General features: G+C 36.3%; 2 protein-coding genes across 4 annotated transcripts in view; one reads left to right on the top strand and one right to left on the bottom strand.

The window, feature by feature from the left end:
• Positions 1 to 20,796, top strand: part of RPL8 (ribosomal protein L8) — a 161,739-nt gene that overhangs the window by 27,505 nt on the left and 113,438 nt on the right. The gene's annotated exons all lie outside the window — the stretch shown is intronic.
• USP9X (ubiquitin specific peptidase 9 X-linked) overlaps positions 1 to 20,796 on the bottom strand; it is a 105,045-nt gene that overhangs the window by 11,112 nt on the left and 73,137 nt on the right. For 2 of the 3 annotated variants that reach the window (XM_052794153.1, XM_052794154.1), the window contains exons 26-38: positions 20,247 to 20,413; positions 15,044 to 15,152; positions 14,304 to 14,450; positions 14,042 to 14,188; positions 13,002 to 13,224; positions 10,426 to 10,646; positions 9,837 to 10,027; positions 9,220 to 9,393; positions 6,831 to 6,972; positions 5,905 to 6,655; positions 5,264 to 5,387; positions 3,695 to 3,920; positions 2,451 to 2,580 (exon numbers count right to left, since the gene is read on the bottom strand). In XM_052794153.1, the coding sequence (XP_052650113.1) occupies positions 2,451 to 2,580; positions 3,695 to 3,920; positions 5,264 to 5,387; positions 5,905 to 6,655; positions 6,831 to 6,972; positions 9,220 to 9,393; positions 9,837 to 10,027; positions 10,426 to 10,646; positions 13,002 to 13,224; positions 14,042 to 14,188; positions 14,304 to 14,450; positions 15,044 to 15,152; positions 20,247 to 20,413 (2,752 nt within the window). The remainder of the gene's footprint in view (positions 1 to 2,450; positions 2,581 to 3,694; positions 3,921 to 5,263; positions 5,388 to 5,904; positions 6,656 to 6,830; positions 6,973 to 9,219; positions 9,394 to 9,836; positions 10,028 to 10,425; positions 10,647 to 13,001; positions 13,225 to 14,041; positions 14,189 to 14,303; positions 14,451 to 15,043; positions 15,153 to 20,246; positions 20,414 to 20,796) is intronic. The other variant, XM_052794155.1, reaches the window with a different exon arrangement.

Genomic DNA, 20,796 nt, shown 5'->3' with positions numbered 1-20,796 from the left:
AGATAGTTTTGTAGTTACATGCTTTGTAGAACTGATCTCTCGCTTGCTTTGATGTGAACAATATACTATTTGATTTCTCAAAATGTCAGACAATTTAATCTTTTTCACAGAACCTGGAGTGCTGCAGGAATGATGTATTGTGGCTTTAGCTGAATGAACGCTCTACATCCATACAGAAGCCTTCAGTTAACAGTAGCAAGACAAGCACAACTGCTTAATACTTCCATGTTTATCTTTGCAGGGTAGATTGTGAAAATGATCAGACCCACAAATAAAATTTAGTTATGCCTTCCCATCTGGCTTCTGAGTGCTTTCCTGGTCAGAGGCTTCAAATGCACTGACTGACCATGAAAAGCTAGTAAAGAAGAAAAGATAAGTTAGAGCAGAAGAATTGCATCTCTCTTCTCTGTAATGACATTAAGTCCACTCTGGGGGTCATGGTGGAACCCTGCTGACAGAGAATGCTTTAGTAGACAAAGTATATGAAAGCAACATACATTTTAGGTGAAATCAAATTAACGCAATTGCCTAAATTAATTTTACAGATAGGAAATTGAATTCCTTTAAAATTGTCTACCTACTTGAAAGAGCTTCCAGAACTCTGTGTGCATCTGTGTCAATTCTGTGTGGAAATCCTGAAATAACTTCATTTGGACCGATACACTTGCTTAACACTTTAGCCATGAAGTAATCTAACAGAAACTCACATTTATAACTTGCCTGCATGAGCTGATAACCACCAATGGCTGAGCTACTCAGTATTACGGGCATTTTGTAAAATTTCCAGGGGAACTGGATCTCCTAGCTTCATACTACTTTACATAAAAGGATGAAAATATCTTGTATTAGAGTAAGAGGGAGAGTGTAATAGACTACCACTATGGAACAATATTGTACCTTGTTTAGAACTTGTTGTAGAGAAAGATGCTGCTTTCTCACTTCGGCTACCACACATGAAAGACAAACGGGCCCCCAACAGAAGACCCTAATAACTGAGGAAAGTAAGAACGTAGAGCTCTATGACAATTCACTAGATATGAACCTGTGACTACCCTCATCAACCTGAGAGTGCAAAAGCAATCCTTTATTCATCTGACTTGCATTTTGTTACTCTTAATTGCTCTTCCTCAGGGCAAATATATAAAGTAGCAATGGATTAACCCACCTGAGAAACAGTTTATTCGATCAATCATCTATTAATTTTCAGCATGCTGGTAATGCTATGAGTAAGCATGATTACAGCTGTTCATTTTAATGTGAATAGGACTGATCTCAGTTTAATGACAAAAATTATTTTTATTTGGAATAATTAGTTCAGATACTATTAGTATTATTTTATTATATTCTTAGTATACAGACTAGTGACTTTCTATGCAAAGAACCTACATAATCCAGAATTTAATACAGGTTTTTGTATACTTCTAAATCTATACTTATTTCTTATTTTCATAATGCTGGACAAAATTAAGATCCTGAAGAAAAATGGGTGATGCTGAAAGTGCACAGCCAATATTTCATGTCCATCACCACAAAACTGATACCATCTCATCTCAGTTAGATGCTAAAAATAAATATTGATTTGCAATCATACTCAACCACTAATTTAATCTTTCACCAGAAAATTTAGGATTCTAGTCTTTATGAAAAGAATCTTTATGAAGAGTCTCGAGCCTGGGAGAACCTTACTTAAGCCTTCCTATATTGCAAAAACACTGGCTTTTCTTGCTTGTTTAGTCTTGGAGGAACGACAACATCCGATAAATTTACAGTGAAATTTCCCGATTCTTGCATTCTTTTACCTCATATGTTGTCTATGGTGAAAGCATTCTGGCAAGCAAAGATTTCTAAGAACATACACAGATTGAGCTATTTCCTCAGCCTCCCAAAGAGTCTTTAAAGGGAAGACAGATACAGAGTCAGTGTTTTGCATTTATAGCTGTGAACTTCAAAGGTAAACTAAAGAAATTTATATTGAAAGGGCACAGTTGGAATATATAGACAAAGCATGACCATCGTATTGACGTTTCCATAAAGAAGAATCACACATCTCTCTCTTTTTTGAACTTTTATCTTCCTCAACTTCTTCAGGCTCAAACCAGTTGACAGCCCCACATGCTTCTTGAGTCTCATGACCTCTCTGCAAATAAGCCCTGAACAAAGCATCATCTCTCTCTTGCCATTTCTTCACCACCACACCCTTTCAGAAGGACACAGACTTATTGCTCCAAGCTTCTTGTGTTAACCTTCCAAGGATGGCAGGAAGACCAAAGCCCTGAACTCCAAATTGGAGAAGCACAGATGCTCTAGAGAGCATTTATATGACATTTAGTAATAATGATCTGCCTGAGGCTGAAAAACTGGATTCTCCTGCTGTTACCGGTGTAACGGGATCATTAATAAAAACCAGTTTATTACAGTGTCATCAGTAAAAGCGTCTGTAATTTGCTTACCTAGATTGGCATACATCACGAACAGATTGAAATACTGCTGCAAATGGCGCCCATGTTCAGATACTTCCCTTCTTAGAAGATTTAGTACCGCTCTCAGTAAGTGATCACTTAAACTTAAGTTATCATAAGCCTATAAGAAAAAAGTTATAATATTTGTGGCTGAACCTATCAAATCTTTATTTAGTTTATACTTTCTCTACTATGGCAGAAAACAGAATTGGTTAAAAGGTATGGGATTCATACAAGCTCCAATATACCAGCAGCTGGTTACTCTTCTGTATCTCACACAAAGACAGACAGACATACAGGGAATAAGACTCCCATCACTAAATACCATGTAAGTCCAAGAAATTATGCAAGTATAGAAGCTTTTAATTGAGCTTTTTCTCCAATAGCAGCTAGGCTTAAATACTCAGAAAAGCACATGCAGTTCCACTGTGAACTTCATAGACTAAGACAGACAACCAAATCACCTCTACAGGTATATCTCAAATACCTCATGAAACTGTCAAAGCATATGTAGCTTTAACTTAATACAAATTCTTCTGCTGGATATAGTAGTGAAAACATTCTGAGAAGGTTAAGTGGAACAATACAAATAAAAAGTGTCTTACTGTAGACGTTAAAAACATGACAAAGCAAAGGCTCAAAAAGGTTGATCTTTTAAATTTTAATACAGTCCAAACAAAAACGTTGTTATGACAAGTATTATGTTAAGATTTTGGGGGTTTTTTGTCAGTCAGTTCTAGGTGTATAAAATTAGGCAATTCACTGTCTACTCCTATGCAAAGTTACAATTTTTGACAGTTTCAATGTTGCAGAATACAGGGGAAGAAGAAAACTTAGGGAACTCCTGCATGTTTCCACAGGGTTTGTTTAGGTTTTGTTTGTTTGGGGTTTTTTTGTTTGTTTTTTTTAATTCTAAATGAAAAACAAGGGTTCATGCCCCTACACATTACTTTATTGTAAGCCCCTACTTTTAATTTGTAGATTTCACACTTGCAATTCAACTCAAAGTTCTCACTATTTAAGTCTTCACAGTGATTTACAAATGGGGGGGAAACTGAACCCCTCTGACAGCAACTCTCACACAAACTGGCTGAGTTACATCATGTTATGTAGCACAAAATGGACTGTACAGCTGTCCCGTCAACACCGATGCATCTACTCCAGAATTTACTTTACATTAAATGCTTATAATGAAGAAGTAAGTTTCCAAAGTTTTTCATTAGAAAATTAAATACCTGACTGGAAGGTCCAGGAGAGGCAAAAGGTGAAGGACATGGTCCATCTTGCAATGAAAAATGTGCAATAAATACTATAAGTTTTGCAAATGCACCCCTCACTTCTGCACTAGGGCATTCCAAAAGATACTCAGAGAAGCGGTTTGAAACATTAAAAAGGACGTTGTGTGCAAACCAAAAGCGTACATTCTTGCTGTGACGAAGAAGGATGCATAATGCATCATACCTGAAACAGAAGATGACATAACTGAGAGATTATGACTAAATGTAGACATCAATGAATTTTGGCAGATGTATTCTCTTGCAGAATTAGAAGAAAATATATGTTAAAGGTGATCCCCAAACATTTTTGCTCACAAAACGCTTAAAATCAGATAAATTGTAATTCATGTAGTGACAATCTCTGTTACTAGCAATCACAAATTAAAAAGATAACTTCCATTAAAAACCTAAAATTTAACCGTAGCATTTTACTTCTATCACTCGTAAGAACTAAGACAGGATTACATCCCCTAACTCCCAAACTGCTATTCAAAGCAGGTCCTAAACTGGCAGCCACCATTCCCTTTGTAGTGGAACTGGGGGAGAGGGTGAGCAGCGAAGAACATGTAAGGTGGACTTCATGAGCTGTGTATAAAACAGGTAACTAAATTTGTAGCCTATCAGGAATTTATATTCTCATTTACAGATCTAAAAAAAAAACCAAAAAACAAAAAACCAACCAACCAAAATCCAAGGAGTAAAATATCTGTTCCAGAGAGGGTCGTGTATTACTCTGTCCTCCTTCCTGCAGCAATATTTGAACTTCTCTTAATCTCTTAAAGTAAGAGGAGTAACTTAGCTACTCTGAAAGTTGCTATTGGAGAAAAACCTGAGGTACATATTTGCCATGTATTACATAACTACTTACTAGTAGCTGGTAAGCTACTGGTCATCATGAATACTAGATTCTTCTCTCTAGTTCTACCAGTAGTAACCCACAGTCCTCTCCACAACACAGAATAACCTAGCTTAAAGACTCAAATGCTGTGGTGCTATGAATAAGATTGTACTGTTTGTTATACTACAGATTTGAATTACAGGCCCCGTAGCAATGTACATCAACCACTCTGCTAACAGAGTCTAAAAGACTACATATACGCATATTTCAGAAAGATAATACAAATACAAGCTACAAAAATGGGTTGAAAAGAGCTTTGTTTAAAACTACTCAAACCATGAACAAACCATTCTGAATTGGTCAGAACACATAACCTATTAGTTTTGTGCTAGCGATAGATTCTACTCCTTTATTCTTTTTAAATGACAGACAAAAGGTAGATTTAAGCTCTGTTTGAAAATGAATTTTGAAGCTGTTCAGCTCAGCAGCCTATTTTAAGGCTCAGTTTCTTCCCAGTATTTTCTGTTCAAATTTTTCCCCCTTTTCATGTGCACCTTGACCACATATTTGGGGGAGAGGGGAAAATAGGACAGACCAATAACAGGTTTTATTGTCATATGTATATAACTGGATCTTTTAACAGACATTAAACTACCAAAACCGTAATTGTTGTTAAAAGACAAAGATACCAATCACTAGCAGGGCCACGGACTATTTTCTTTGTATGAAATCCTGTGGTGAAGAGAAATCTAGCAGCAAGCTGAATACTAATCATAGTTATTTCTTCTGCTTCAGGCAACAGATGATCTTGTCCTAAAGAAAAATCAAAATACTCACATGTAGACAAAGTAAAAGCAATTTACTTTTAATAATTTAACTGATTCCAGATTACTATTTTGTCTTTGTGTTCCAATTTTAACAAGAAACTTGATCAAAACAGCCTCTAGCTTCTATAATATGCCATTTGAAAATGTAAGCTTTAAGACAGGTACCTGGAGGCTAACGTATGTCTGATTTTTAGAAATTCAGCGTCTTACCTTTGAGAACTGTCTTCGGCAGAACGGCCCACAAACTTAAGTATTTTAACATGACTTAGTACATAAGCTGAATAATAGTTGATAGTTTATCAAAGTATTTTTTGCTAAATATTCTGGCATGTTATCACTGATGAACAACTCAACAACAGATGTTTAACTGCAGAAATCCAGAAAGACAGAGTATTCAAAGCAAAATACACAGAATTTTCACTGGCTAGACAAATTCTTGACAACACGAATCAAAACTCTTCTTGCAAGAAATTAATCCATAATTATTGCACTAACATACTAACCTGGAGGAGGATTTAAGTAGACACTATTACAAGTAAGCAACTTCTTTATGAACTGGAAATATTCTAGGCTGTATTGCATACGATTATGCATGAACTGCACGTTCTGCTTCCGTACACTTCGTTCAATGGCTGATGGCATTTTAATCTGATGGGGTTTAGTGGTAATAGCAAGTTCTGAAATATATTTTATTAGTTCATTGTCTTTGTCTATTGTGTCCATACGTTCATAAAAAAGAATATAAGCATTCCACCACCTCTTCTGGCGTCTGTAGGACATACGCTTCATCATGTGATCAAATACTTCTCCCATGTATTCTCCACCAAAACACTGGTTTTTCATTTCTTCATCATCATCCATTTTACACTCTGTCACATCTCCATCATCAAATTTATACCACCGATTTTTCTCACCATCTCCACCATTCCTCTGGATAATATAAGAGTAATAATGTCCACCACTGGCCTGTCCACTGTGTACAAGTACACCAACAAGCCTGTATTTTGTGCTCCCAGAGTGTTCATTTTCAGACTGTTCATTTTGTATTATCTGATTTTCAGGATTTACATCATCTCCTTCCAATTTAGCTACACCTGCCACTGTGTAAGGCTCCATGTCCAGCTCTCGTGGAAATTCAAAATAATCATTGAACTTGATTGCACATTCCCTTTCCCAGTCATAATCAAATCGTTTCAACTGGATTGCAAGAACTGGAGGCAACTTCTTAATCAACAAGCGTTTCACTGTATCAACCTAAAAAGGGACATGAACAGTTATCAGCTTTTAAGTTTTCATTCATATACTCTTAACAACAATCGAATTCAGTAATTAAAGGATAACTTTTTTCCCTGAACATGAACGAAGACTGAACTTAGTATGGCTGTAACATCACAGTTGTATACAAATTCAATATATAAGGCACCATTACCTTTTTGTTGCATTTTTCACAATGATATGCATTTGCACCTTCCAATAAATCTCCTTTGACGTACTGTTCCAAAGAATCAAGAAGGTTTTGGTGATTTCTTATATCTACATTCAGAGTTGTGAAGGATTCCTCGCATTCGTACCTACCAATAAACACAACAGATGTGAGAAAAAGGTAGAAACATGTTCAACTTTTATGTTTTACAGGTGTTACACAGCACCTTATTGCAAAAGTTTTATTCAGCATTTGATGTCAACTTCTTGCAAAAGGAGTTAAGCAGTAAAAAAAACCCTGAACTCTTTTTTATTGCAGACTTCCTATAATTACATTACAGTATCTGCACATTGTATTTTTTGATCTGCACTAACTATAGTTATTTTATGAAGATCGTAGAAATGACTTGTACGTCTCAAGTTCACTGAAAAGATCATGGAAGTCAAATCTTTTAGCACATCTTGTTTTTAAAGCAGCTAAAGTAGCGTGACAGACTCTTGACTAACTTAAGCTAGTAGAGAAGCACGGATAGCAAAGTAGAGTAGTTTTGCCATTGCTGACCTTTACTGTCAGGAATCAGACTGATAAACACAAGTATTGTATCATTGTATATTGTATATATTGTATAAAGACAACAGTTCAAAACAGGTTTAAAAAAAAAAAGACCTTTTTATTTTTCTATGTGAAAAAACCTGAATAGCTGACTTCATAAAATTACTTTGCATATTTATGACTGGCTCTGACTTACTGTGTTCTGATATAACCTTCAAACAAATTCCTAACGATGAACCAGCAATGTTTGAGAGACAACCAGTTAAGACATCTTGGAAACAATTTTATTTTTTTAGAAGATAAGGAAGTGATGAATACATTTTAAAAGTAGCACCTATTCCACCATAACTCTGTAGGGCTTGTTTCTCTGATATGCAATCAAGCATACAAAGGGTTTGTAACAGTGCATAAATTAATATTTAGAAACACTTCAACCAAAACAGTAATACTCATTCATCTATTAAATAGCTTACAAATTTAGAAAGGCTATTAATCTATCATACCCCAAACCAATAGTTTAGTTTATCATCACTTTTCTCCTCCCTAAACTACAACCAGGGTAACATTTTTATTAAGAAGTACAATTATGCAAATCCAGTAGAGTTCCAAAAAGACAGGTTATACTTCAGGATAGTACATAATATCAGGAATGAATGGTAACTCACGTTGCTTCACATCTGTAGCTTCCATTTAATTACCCATTGCATATAAAATAAAATCAGTGCTTTCATTTTATCTTGCAATATTTCAACTTACTTCTGGTCACATATTTTAACCCATGAAACTTAAGATGTTCCACTTAAAAGTTCTTCTAATTCACACATGAGCTCAACTGAAGTTGAAAGATTACCACAATAAAATCAGTTTGTAATCAGTGTTTTTTGCTCTATTTTTATTGCTAACTGAAGGATAACAGTAAATGCTCAACTTTCACAATAAAGAGAATTTGCAATGGTAATGTGCAGAGAGATCTATACTGTTTAAGAATCACACATGATTCTTCTGTAGTGAACAGTAAGAAGGCCAACTGTTAGTGATACAAAATTTAACACAATAATAAAAAAAGCCAACCGTTGAAAAAGAACAAGTCCGTCTTGAATCTCGCGCACAATTTTAATCATCACGTGAAAATGAATATAGAAGAAAGTCTAGAGAAGTACAACTGTAAAATGCCCAGTTCTACTCCTTCACTAAGCATTTGTCATGGATCGCCATCATCAAGACAGTGGGCTACAGACTTTCAGTCTGATTTGGTATGGGTGGTTTTTTTACATATCCTATATGAAGCTGGATTTCAATGTTCACATTTTAAGTTAATTGAAACTACACCGGAAATCTTAAGAAAAAGATAAACTTTCTACACCATTCTCCTTAATTACAGCTTACATAATGAGTCTGAACGGAGTTTTACTCATTGGAATTAAAGATTCATACCTGGGTCTGCTCTATCCACACACTATGGAAGACAGAAGACAGCAACAGCTGTTGGCCATATCTTAAAATTTTATACATTGCATTCGGTCCCTAAGTTGTTTTCACTTTAAACATGAAAAAGCTGTATCTTTTCCTCCCCTGATCAATACACAATGCTTCACATACAATCTGCTAAGTAGAAGCAATAATAATCAAGTATTTCAAGGCACTTGAAGACAAATTAATGTTAAGGCTGTAGAAAAAACAAGGTAGCAAATTCTATTAGCTTTAAAAAAAAAAAACAAAAACAAAAACAAAACCACCACCACCAAAACCACACAAAAACCCCACTCTTAACTCTTTAGTCACTTTTATAAGGATACAAACACAGGTTGTTTTTCTGTAAGAAAGAAGAATCTTAAACACTTACCGATGTGGGCATCCTTGACAAATCTTCTGATCAGCAAAGGACCCTCCTAAAACTTTACTTAACATTGCTGGATGGCCCAAAGCTTTTAAAGCTTCATCTAAACTGTCCACCAAGGAATTAAAAAACTCTAAAGCATCATGTTGTTCACGTAGATTTACAGGCTCACCCCAAAGTCTGAAAACAAAAGAACATTCTTGTCAAATATTTTTTTTTGTTCTCCAACAATTTATTTTCTAAAAAAATATTATTCAAGCTATTAATCCCTCTTTCTTACTGAGAAAAACTATTGGTTTGTGATGTAGTATACCACCTGTTACTCTGTCCCTGACACACACTTACTGATAAGCAAAACCAAGCTTTTGTGTATAACTTCATACTTAATTCGAAGTCTCAATATCAAGGTCAAGAACTACAAGAATTCAAAATAACCATCTTGCTGTAAACTTTGATTTATTAACAGACTTCTACAGAATGGTGAAAAGATAGGATAACAGATACAGTGCTGCAGAAGTTCTGCTAATTTACACTTACATCACTACCATTTCTTCTACTATGATTAGTTTTGTTGCATTTCAGTGGTCCAGTGAACAGACATCAATACTAAATTTTCTATTTACCTAAATTGTTTCCAAAACCCTCTTGGTACATAGTACTGTAGTCTGGAAGCTGCTAGATGACCAAAAATTACTTGGAGATGCCTCAGAACTCCAATATTGTACTCTTTTCTATCTTCTGTTTTACTCAGTGCTGGTTTGTCTTCATACTGATGTGGATAACCAAACACATCATCTCGTGGGTCAACATTGCTCTGAAAAGCAGAAGAAAATTTGTGCAATTAACTTTGATATGTAGCTGTCTCATAGCTAGTTGTATCCCTTGTTTAATTTAACAATCTAAGGTGTTTCATGTTCTCATCTGAAGAAATAGATAATGTCTTCGTATGCATTAACAGAGTTCTGGTGGCAGAAGTGGTGTACAGTGCTTTCATGTACAAATCCATGAGGAGGAAGTCTGCAAACCCTGCTACTTGGATCTTCCGAACTGCCTCTGTGTTAGCGAGCCTATTCAAGTAAGAAATATTATGCTATTTGCTTTCCATTGCTAACAGTGGAAAGCAAAGCAATTAGCAACTTAAATTTGTTATAACCTTTTCATAAAAAAGAATTCTATTTTAAAGATAAGCAAGTTCTACATAATTAAATTTACCTCATTGTCCTGCTTTTCATCCCCAGACATGTCATCATCTACATCACTGCCTGTGCCTTCAATTGCAAGAATCCCATTCCTGATGGCTGGAATCATGTACAGCTGCTGAATGACAGAATTCATGTAACAAGTGGCACCAGCATTTTTTAGTCCTACAAATCCCTTTGGTGGTCGAGGCCCAACAGGTGGTAGATATTCCCATTCTGTAAGCGCTTCACAAGCTAAAAGAAAATAGCAGAATGTGATTAGGAAACTATTTTGTTATAAAAGAATTAGACCATCAATGCAGTACAAAGGGCAGTTGCATAAAATCAGTATTAGTTTGTATCATACTGCAGTTTAATAAAACAAATGTTCCACCAGAAAACTTAATTGCTAAAATTAACAAAACTTCTATGAACGACAGTTCCATCTGTAATCTTAATATTACACCATTTTCTTCTACTGCATAACTAAAAAGGTGGCCAGACAAAAAAAATCAGTCTGCTTGTGTATCAAACAGAAGTCTTCTCTCAATACCAGCAAGTTTCTTAGCTGAAGAATTCAGCTGAATGAATCTAGAATATATAACCAACTTATAAGCCTTTCACAAATTTATACTTTTAAAATTACAATAGTTCACTTTTGCCTCACTTTTCGTTGCCAGGATGGGAAACAGTTTTAGATAATGCTATCTATATAACTTGTGATAGATTTTCTTCTCCTGAGTCTTCTCCCTCAGGCCTCTCACATCTCTTCAGAGTATGTTTACGACCACAGGTTTCCTATGCTAACCTGTTGTTCTGTAGTTTTAACAAAAAATTCTGATGTAAAAGAAAGTAAGAGCATGCATGTTTACAAGAAAGCTTTACTTAGTATATGAAACACACAGCATGTACAGTTCATACATGTGTTCTCTCTTCTGTCTGACATACCATGGAGATCTGGTGTTCTATCGTGCTTATCAAATACCTGAGTGGAAGGAAATGCCACAAAATCCTTCTAATGGTGAGGTGGTAAGAAATACACTACTTCCCAATAGAAAAGGGTGAAGAAAAAAGGATGAGGTGGGGGGAAAACCATAAAGCCACCCTTTTCATTTGTTCATTTGAGATGGAACCAAACAGGAAGAGATTAAAAACCTCAAATGACTCACTGATACCAACAACTGGGCAAGCAGCACTGCCATTGTGAGAGGCAGCGGACAATTCCACTATGGGATACTATTTCCAGTTGCTTACAGTTTTGCTAAACTCTACTAGTTTAAACATTCTGTTAAATCACAGAATGGTTTGGGCTGGAAGGGACCTTTAAAGATCATCTAGTCCAAGCCCCCTGCCATGGGCACGGACACCTTTCACTGGACCAGGTTGCTCAAAGCCCCATCCAACCTGATCTCGAAGACTTCCAACAGTGGGATGTCCACAACTTCTATGGGCAACCTGTTGCAGTGTCTCACCACCCTTAACGTAAAGAATTTCTTCCTTATGTCCTATCTAAATCTACCCTCTTTCAGTTTAAAATCATTGCCCCTTGTCCTGTCACTACAGGCCCTGGTAAAAAGCCTCTCTCCATCTTTCTTATAAGCCCCCTTTAAGTATTTAAAGGCTGCAGTAAGGTCTCCCCAGAGACCTCTTCTCCAGGCTGAACAACGCCAACTCTCCCAGCCTTTCTTCCCATAGGAGCTTGTGTTTGCTTAGTTTGTTTTTTCGGTCTGTCCGTCCACAGTCCCGTCCCCTGCCCCCCCCCCCCCTCCTGTTAATATTACAGCCAAAATGGTTTAGCTATCCCATTTAGGGCTGCAGAAAATATGTTCCTGTTTGTTCATTTTTAAGAAAGTCTTACATGCTTTTTATCGATAACAAAATCTGTGTTAAGTATGAGCCTTTTACCATCCTTGTGAAAATTAGCCCAAGTTTCATTTGACTGACAGTTTTTGAAACACTAACATTTGCAAGTTTTTGTACATTCTGCAATTGCTATAATCTTTCTCCAGTGAAGAGGAGAAATTAAGTGCAGAGCTGTGCTGAGACAAAGCCAAAACTGAAAAAAGAACATTTGAGAAAGGACTACGACAAGCAGCAAATGAGTACAGAACTAAAAAGGGAAAGAGGACAGTGGACCTGTGTCTGTGTGCGGACAATAACGACAAATTAGGTGAGCAACCAAGAGACTGGCACTAAAACTAAGCCGAAGATACCTGATGAGGTTCTGGGATTGGTTAGGCAGAGCCTGAAACAATGAGACAAAAGTAGAAGATACAGACAGAATGAGGTTCCTGGGAGCTGGTATGAACAAAGGGGAGTAGCCAGAGATCAGGGTAGGAAGGGTCAGACTGTGTAAGTGACTGGGGCTGGAACTTGGATGCAACCGTGTAATGCAAGTCAGTACATTTACTGCATAAAGAAGAACAAATAAAGGCTACACGGACAAACTTTTCTAGATTTTGACAGACTCATTTTGCAACATTAAAAGCAGCCACAAACAAACCACAAACTAAAAAACTCAGCATCTAGTTCAGTTGATAATATAAACAAAACCTATACGTAATATATACATTAAAAAGTAGAAAATAGATAATTAAAAATATTACATACTAGTGATTGCTGTACCTATGTAATACATTTCAGTCAAGGTGTCTACTATCTGTTTGAGATTTCGCACACATCCAACTGCTAGTGCAACTAGTAGCTCAAAGCCAGCATTAATAGTAGCTGGTGAACTACAGACTGGTATGGCCTGCTCAGCAGGCAATTCTCCATTTCTCATGTATTGTAGATAAACATTGGATGCCGGAAAGATGAAATCATCTATCAACTCCTGAAAAACAAAGAAAAAAAAAAAAGAAAATAAATCACCTATTACCACAGAAATGCATAATATTTTATAACAGAATAAGAGTTATTACACAAATGAATGCCTGAGAACCAGAGGAGTACTTAAAAAAAACCCAAGAGCTAAAATTGAGAGCAACACCACAACAAGCTTTTAAATTTAGAACAAAGTAACTCCATTCTAAAGTGGCTCCCTGCAAACCCACCCCCCTCAATTTAAAAATAAATCTGTATTATTCTTGAATGGTAAAAATTTTCTTTTGCCAAACCAGTATTATCTACAAAGCTCTTTATCTATTAGTGCTAAAAAACCCAATATTCCTACTGTATGATATCAGAGGTACAAAGAAAACACATCTGATTAAAGACACGCTCAGATGTCATGCATTTGTTCAAACCTGCCATAAACATTAACAGAACTAATTAAGAACATGTGGAGAAAAGACAATACAGGAGTAATGAAAGCAGTCCTGTACAGGACTATCCTGTATCTAAGCTCACTATCCTTGCGTGATGTTTGCCAAGTCTTGGAATAACAGCTTACGATGTCACAGCAACTCCATACGCAGCGGTTCCGAAGAATGAAAACGTTAAGTACTCGTATGAATGAAATGTGTCATTTTTTCCTAAAAATTAGTTTTAAAGAAAACATTAAACTCCAATTAGAAGCCCTTGTCAGACAGTTAAATTGGGACCTTTTACGGTTACAGACCACAAGATGTGAAGCTTCTTTTTACCTATTTATAGTTTAAAAAAAAAAAAAAAAATCAAGAAACTCCATAGGTCAAAAAACTTGAACTTACTTTAATGAGATTAGCTCCTCCTTTTTCACAACCAATATGGTATTTCTTCTCAGGTGTCTGGAATGCTAACAACTCTTTTGTTACTCCAAGGTGACCCTCTAAGATAGTTTCTTCAACACCTGTTTCCCCTGTTCTTTTTACTTCATCCTGCCATTTTAGAGAAAGTTAGTTAAATAATATACATCTAGCAAGCTTAAAACTGTACTTCACAACAAAGCAGCAAAAAGCTGATTATCAGAAATAAATTGGTCCTAAAACTTACCCTAATCCTCTTAAGCCAGTCAATTTCATTATTGAGAAGAACTTCAGCATTGGGTACATTAATATTACTGTTGTAAGCATAGTTAAGAAGATGTCTTAAAAGAGTGAAGTAGTCTCCAGAATGCTTAGCTCTCTCTCTTGCAGTACTCTATGTAAACAAAAAACAAATGACATAGAATTCACAGACTTCTACTTATAGTACAATGCTAACATATTTTCCCTAAAACTGGCAGTAAATATGAAAGAAAAGAAGTGTAAGGCAATTTTCAACCCTTTACAAGTTTATAATTGTATTTTGCTGTTAATGAATGACTTCTGGACTATTTTAGTAGCAATTTCTATACCTGAATGGGAACCAAACAGTGAAGTGATCAAATGTTCAAGAAAGCCATGAGCATGCAGAATTGAAAAGCCCTGGCAGGCCCAGTAAAAGAAGGCAATAACTGTAGGTATCTATCTAATCTGCTAATTATTTTTACTTGAAGGTTAGCATTCACTGAAGACCAAATGAATATATTAAAGCTTATTGTTCATGTTCTGATCAGAAAATGCAAAAAAGTCCCTTTCCTCCTCATCTAACTCAAAATGGAAATCGACTGTGCTGCTTGCTTATAGGTCAAAAGGAATCTATATTTTAGTGACCGTTATTAATAGCAATTTGCCTTTTCTTGCAGATATTTTGTCTTACTACTTTTTACAGAAATTCACATTGTACTGAAGCCTTTACCACTAAAAACTTACCCCTAGAACAGTAAACAGCAGGGTAATGAAGAAAAGGAGAGGTCTCTGTCCCATGCAACACCTGGTAGCCATTAAGAAGAATTGCTCCTGTGCCATCTGACGAACAGTTCTGGAAATAATTTAATAGAAACATTAAATTCAATCTCCCTATCCAAACAGGACATTAAAAAAAAAAAATCAAATTTGTGCTTATCTGCTTAATGCCATTTTCTAAAACTGCACATAATGTAAGAAACGGGAATACTTTAATTATTCACTACCCATCATACTGTTTCTCCTTGCAGTGAAATTTTAGACACATGAATTACTATTACAAAACCTGTTCCACAAATCAAATATTTAAAGGTAAAAGAAAAAGAAACTTATCAGCACCTAACCACTAAACCTTTGCAACTGCCAGCAAATATTGCATAACACAAGCAATTTGCAACCCTAAATAAATTTTTCTTTTTTTTCTAATCAAGCACCAGTTGTGCCTGAAAGACAAAGTAGAACCACCCTAGTAAAACTGCTCTTATGTATCACCACAGCAGTTTGCTGAGCATCTATGAAGTGATCAAAATTTATCATTAGTCAGAAATGAGAAAAGATGACCAGCTGAAAATTCAAGTGGCAAGAATTAAAGGAAATTTTCCATCTAAGAACTTAATCTAACCACTGGAATAACGTGGGAATGGATAAGCTTAAGGAAAAAAAAAAATAAATTAAGACAAACCCTATTCTTTCAAGTTGTAAGATTAATTGTCTAAGCACTGTATCTTGTAAAAACTGTTAGAAACAACTCTGCTTGGGTGGGGGAGAATACAAATGAGTGCTGTGCTTTATGAAAGTATCTCAACATACAAGAAACTGAATTTTACAGTGCCTTTTTGGTGTGGCTGTCATTGTTTTCTGCCCATGAGGTCACTGTGGAAAGCACACGAAAGAATCCTGTTTCCTTCAGAGTTCTTTCATGTGTGGATAACTGTGCTTCAAAAAGACACACAAGAATGACCATGAGGTCAGAGTGAAGATGCACCTAGCTGAGCACCCCGTCTCTGGTATAAACCTAGGAAAGTACAGAAGAGGGAAGCATGCAGTGACACTTCTCCAGAACGTTCTCTCAGCTTCTAACAATTTGTGGTTCAGGAAGACTACCAAAAGCAGTATTTCATAGCCCTCACTGGACAAATTCATGAAAGAACCCCTCAAACTATTTCCAAACCAAAGGTTTACACTGCTTAAATGTTATGCTCAAGAAGTTCTTACACAAAGAAACACTCTTCTCTATTTATTCTCTCTTTGCTACTTCTGATTTTAAAGGTCTCTGTGGTATTCTCCTCCCACCATTTATCTCTTCTCCAATACGAAGTGCCCCAAGCTATTCAGCTGTTCCTCAGATGGAAGTAATTTCAGAGCTTTGATCTCCCTTGTCACCCTTCTCTGATCTTTGCAAGTTCTACTGCATTGCTTTGAGTTGCAGAAGACCAGGGGGTGGAGGAATTCTGTTTTGTTCTTAGTAATAACTGACATTTTATGGGATCTGATCGCTGAGCTGACGTTTTCATAAAAGTTCTCACAGAAATTTATTTTAAGATGCAACCCTTCAGCTGCTTGGGACATATCACATAGACACTCCTTAGGTTCATGCACTTAAAGGAAGAATGAAATAGATAAAGGTGGTATTTTCCAGAAGTGAGAAACGTGACGAAGGAAACACATACATCACACCGTTATGTCTCTAAGGACTATGCAGCATTTGAACACAAGTAGTATATTTTTGTGAGGCTATAACAATTTAAGAGCTCTTAAGGAACCATGGGAGGGATGCAGCTGCCTAAATGCAGGCATCTAGCGCCATGTTAGACACCATGACAACAGCATAGAGCTAGCAGATAGGACACAAGTTGCATGATGAACTCACATGCACCCGGTGAAACAGCTGGAGGCCAAACACCTCCGTTAAGGCAGGCAACCTGAATCACCTCCTATTGATAGCTCCAGGATACAGATTTCTGTTTAGTTAACAGAAGTCAGCCTCTTCAATGGGTGTAAGTGCCACTGCTTTACAGAAGCAGTAAAAATTTTTATTTATTTGGGCCACATATGTATGACCACTAGACACTTTGAAGCCATCAGCGGAATACTTCTGGGTTCCAGGATCATTTAGGACTAACTGTTCAGCTATATACTGTTGACTAAGCCAGTCTTGTATTCAGGGGTCACCACTATAAAATCAATTACCTTGGAGAGTAAGAACTGCTCTAGTATTTAGTATTAAACATTTTGCATTCTGTTTCTCAATTTATAGGTAGCATGGTTATGCTATAAGGAAACAGCAGAAGTTCTATACATTCTCAACCCCTGAAAGAAACAAACCCCACCAATCCATCTGATCTTTTCCAGAAAGATCATATTTGTGAGATCTGAACTTGATCATCTTCCTTGTCTTTTATGGTGCACCAAAACCATTTTCTCACATGCGTATTTTTGCTCACATTGTTCTCTGATTGAGGGTAGGAGATTAGAGAACAATAGTTGAAACTGGAAGGATATTCAGAATTCTGTCTGGTATTTGCTAAGCTTTCTCTGCACTGCAAATACTAACTTGTTTCCACATTAATTCAGAAGAGGAACTTTTTTTAGCTTAGTTCAACTTCGTCTTCATTTTCAAAGCAGTCTTCCATTTCTACTTATGTTTATGCTATTCTAACTATGATGTAATAATGAACAGTGGCATTCTAAGTGAGATTATCATACATATCAGAAGTTTTACAAGCATATGAGAGAAAAGAGCCCAATGGTTAGCTTGTTGTACTGACGGTATCAGGTGGAAAAATAAAACAGAGATAAGGAGCTGAGCACCAGTGACTTGGATAAGAGAAGTCCTTAAAAATTTTATCCCTTCTGACAAAAAAAACCCAAACAAGCCCCATATATTAATACTACTCTTATTTTTAAAGGGCAAAAAGCTAACGTACCTGGGGAATTAAGCCACTGCTGTTCAGACTTGGGCTGACATGCCAACAAAACATGTGAAATGAGAAGCCCCAGCTTGGGAACACATCTAGTTTCTTCCAATTTTTTAGGAAGAAAAGTACAGTAGTCAACTATTCACTAGGCATAAAAATACGAAATAGCTGGGATTCAAATTCAGTCAACAAAGCTCAAATCAGCAAGAAGAGTAACCATTGGAAGAGACTGGCAAAACTATGACAGATATTCCCATCTGTAAATCAAGACTGTAGGTTTTGCTAAAAAGACGTTCTACCTCCATCACAAGCTGTACTGGATGGAACCTGCACAATGAAATTCAGAGACTAAACTGACTTATAGATTTAGACATTTCTGATTTGAACCAATAGTTCACTTCCTTAAGGAAATATGACCACAACAGAAAAATCCTCCCAAAGAGCATTTGCAGTTTTCAAAGACTGAAAGAGTGGTAACAAGTATTGATACCAAACACTAACTGAAATATAAACAAATGCTGGTGAACACTTGAGAAATGTCACTTAAATTCCAAATACAATGCCAGAAAGTAAGATAACTACAGTGAAATTTATTATAAAAATTATCACCCATTACTTGCATTTGTACAATTAAAATCATGTAAAAAAGCCATAAATCTGATAAATCTTCAGACACACATCAAAAATCAAAGGATGGGGCAGCACTGACACTTGCCCATGCTATTCAGCTGTACTGGTACTCCAAATTTGACATGTGGCCAACACACACTTACTGTCAAAATAGTAACTTGGTATCAACTGCTGACAGTTTTAAAAATAAAATTTAGTGATTTCTTACTTATCAGCCTTGAAAGTTACCAAAAATAGTGAAAGACAGCTTGTTTCATTTAATGTGTAAAATTACAACATACATTTGTCAGCATGTTTTGTTAAACTTCTGTAACTTAAGTGATAATAACAAGCTTCAGTGAAGCTGAAAATTCAACATTCTATACCACAGGTTGCAAACTAATAAAGCTTGTGGGATTCCGATAGTAACACTCCACAGTTTCACCAATGTGTGCAAATACTTCATTGTAAAGAGATACTCTGATGATACTATTGATGCTTTTTTTATGGTGAATATTCCTGAACATGAGACAAACCTGTTTTGCCTAGAACAGTAAAAAACCCCCAAAACATGGTGCTGAAATTCTGACCCCATTCATCTGAGCGCGCCATAACCTGACTCCATTTAAAACGTACTGAAAAGCTTAGACAACTTCACTAATTTCTGATCTCTGTCCTTTCTCAAAGAAAAGTTAAAATATTCATGAAACAGCAGCAGAGATATCTTACAAAACTAGAATTAAATCTTTACTAACAGTTCAAAGCACTGGTAACTAAGTTTAATAACAACATACAAAAACTTTCCACCTGGATGGCTTCTAAAAATACACATCCCAATACTTCACATGGTAATTTCAGATGGGCTAAAAGTCACAAGAAGTGCATCATACAGATGCTGTATTGTGCAGATGCTGTCTAAGGAGATCTGTAGGAATAGCTTGGAGATAACAAGAGAACCCTGAACTCTATGGCAGGACTGCAGAGCAACTGAACCACATTGCTCTCGGTAGCTCCTGCTGGTTTTCCCTGTCCATCTGTCCCCCAACAGTGCTAACGGTTCCTCCAGGACGCTGCTACTGCCTCAGGTGACAGCTTCAGTGTGTCAGCCCTATGTAAACATGCAAGTCACATGAAGAGTCACAAATGTACCACTCCAATGCAAGAAAACCAGAGGATTAAATCTTAATTTCCGCCTCTCCTCAAACTGCTAGTACTGTATCTTGTCTTTACTTACCAGAAAAAGTATAAAAAGTTCTTCTATACCTAAGTCACTTACATATTCTAATGTAGCAAGTATTCACATAATTTCTGAAAAACATAAAGTACCTATTATTTTATTCTAAATAAGTTGTTCTAAAGCCATCAGTAGCACATTATCAGGCATCCATCTGGCTTGACAATATCCTCCTTAGGAGTACAAAGCAGATGGGACTGATGCAGCTACCACTTTAGGATAGATATCCAAATTACAGATTTATATTACTAAACAATAAATTAAGACAACCACAGGGGGTGGGGAGGGTGGAAAATCACTTAAATAAGCAGTCGCTGCTTTGCATTTAGGCTTTATATTCATTTTGACTTGTAAAATAATATATGTGATTAAAAAAAAAAAAAAACAACACAAAACCATCAGAACTTACTTGCTGTGACAGTGCAATAGTAAATCAATGATAAAGGTCTGCCATGCCTTTTCTTTACTGAGCGCATCCAGTGCCGTTGGAATCAAAGCAAAACACAGGGTCATCACCTCCAATGCTTCACAGCAAACTTGTTCATCTTCCATGTCTGGTTCATTTCCTGCATTTGTCTGTAAAAATAAACAAGATAGCACAAAGTGGGTATAGAAAAAAATCCCGAGAAACCCAAGTGGCTCCAAGGTATATATACTAAATACAAACACAAACCACAAATTTGTATACTAAGTGATTATCAGTGCCAAGTATTTTATGCACTCCGCTCAGATGTGATTCAAAGCACTGTGCGGGATGACCTGACCTTCCAGTACTGTACTTCTCAAAGGAGGATTCCAAGCATGAACTTAAGGAGCCAGAAGTTAAATAGGAAGCTTGTAGGCAAAAGTTACATCAATTAGTATTGTTGGGGGGGTTTGTTGGTTTGTATTTAGGTTTTGTTTGCTTGCATTTTTTCAATTTTTTTAAATAAGATGTTTTTCTTTACTACTCAGAACCT

The sequence above is a fragment of the Harpia harpyja genome, chromosome 8 (assembly GCF_026419915.1).
Source record: "Harpia harpyja isolate bHarHar1 chromosome 8, bHarHar1 primary haplotype, whole genome shotgun sequence".
Lineage (NCBI taxonomy): Eukaryota > Metazoa > Chordata > Aves > Accipitriformes > Accipitridae > Harpia > Harpia harpyja.
This window is presented reverse-complemented; position numbering and strand designations above follow the sequence as displayed.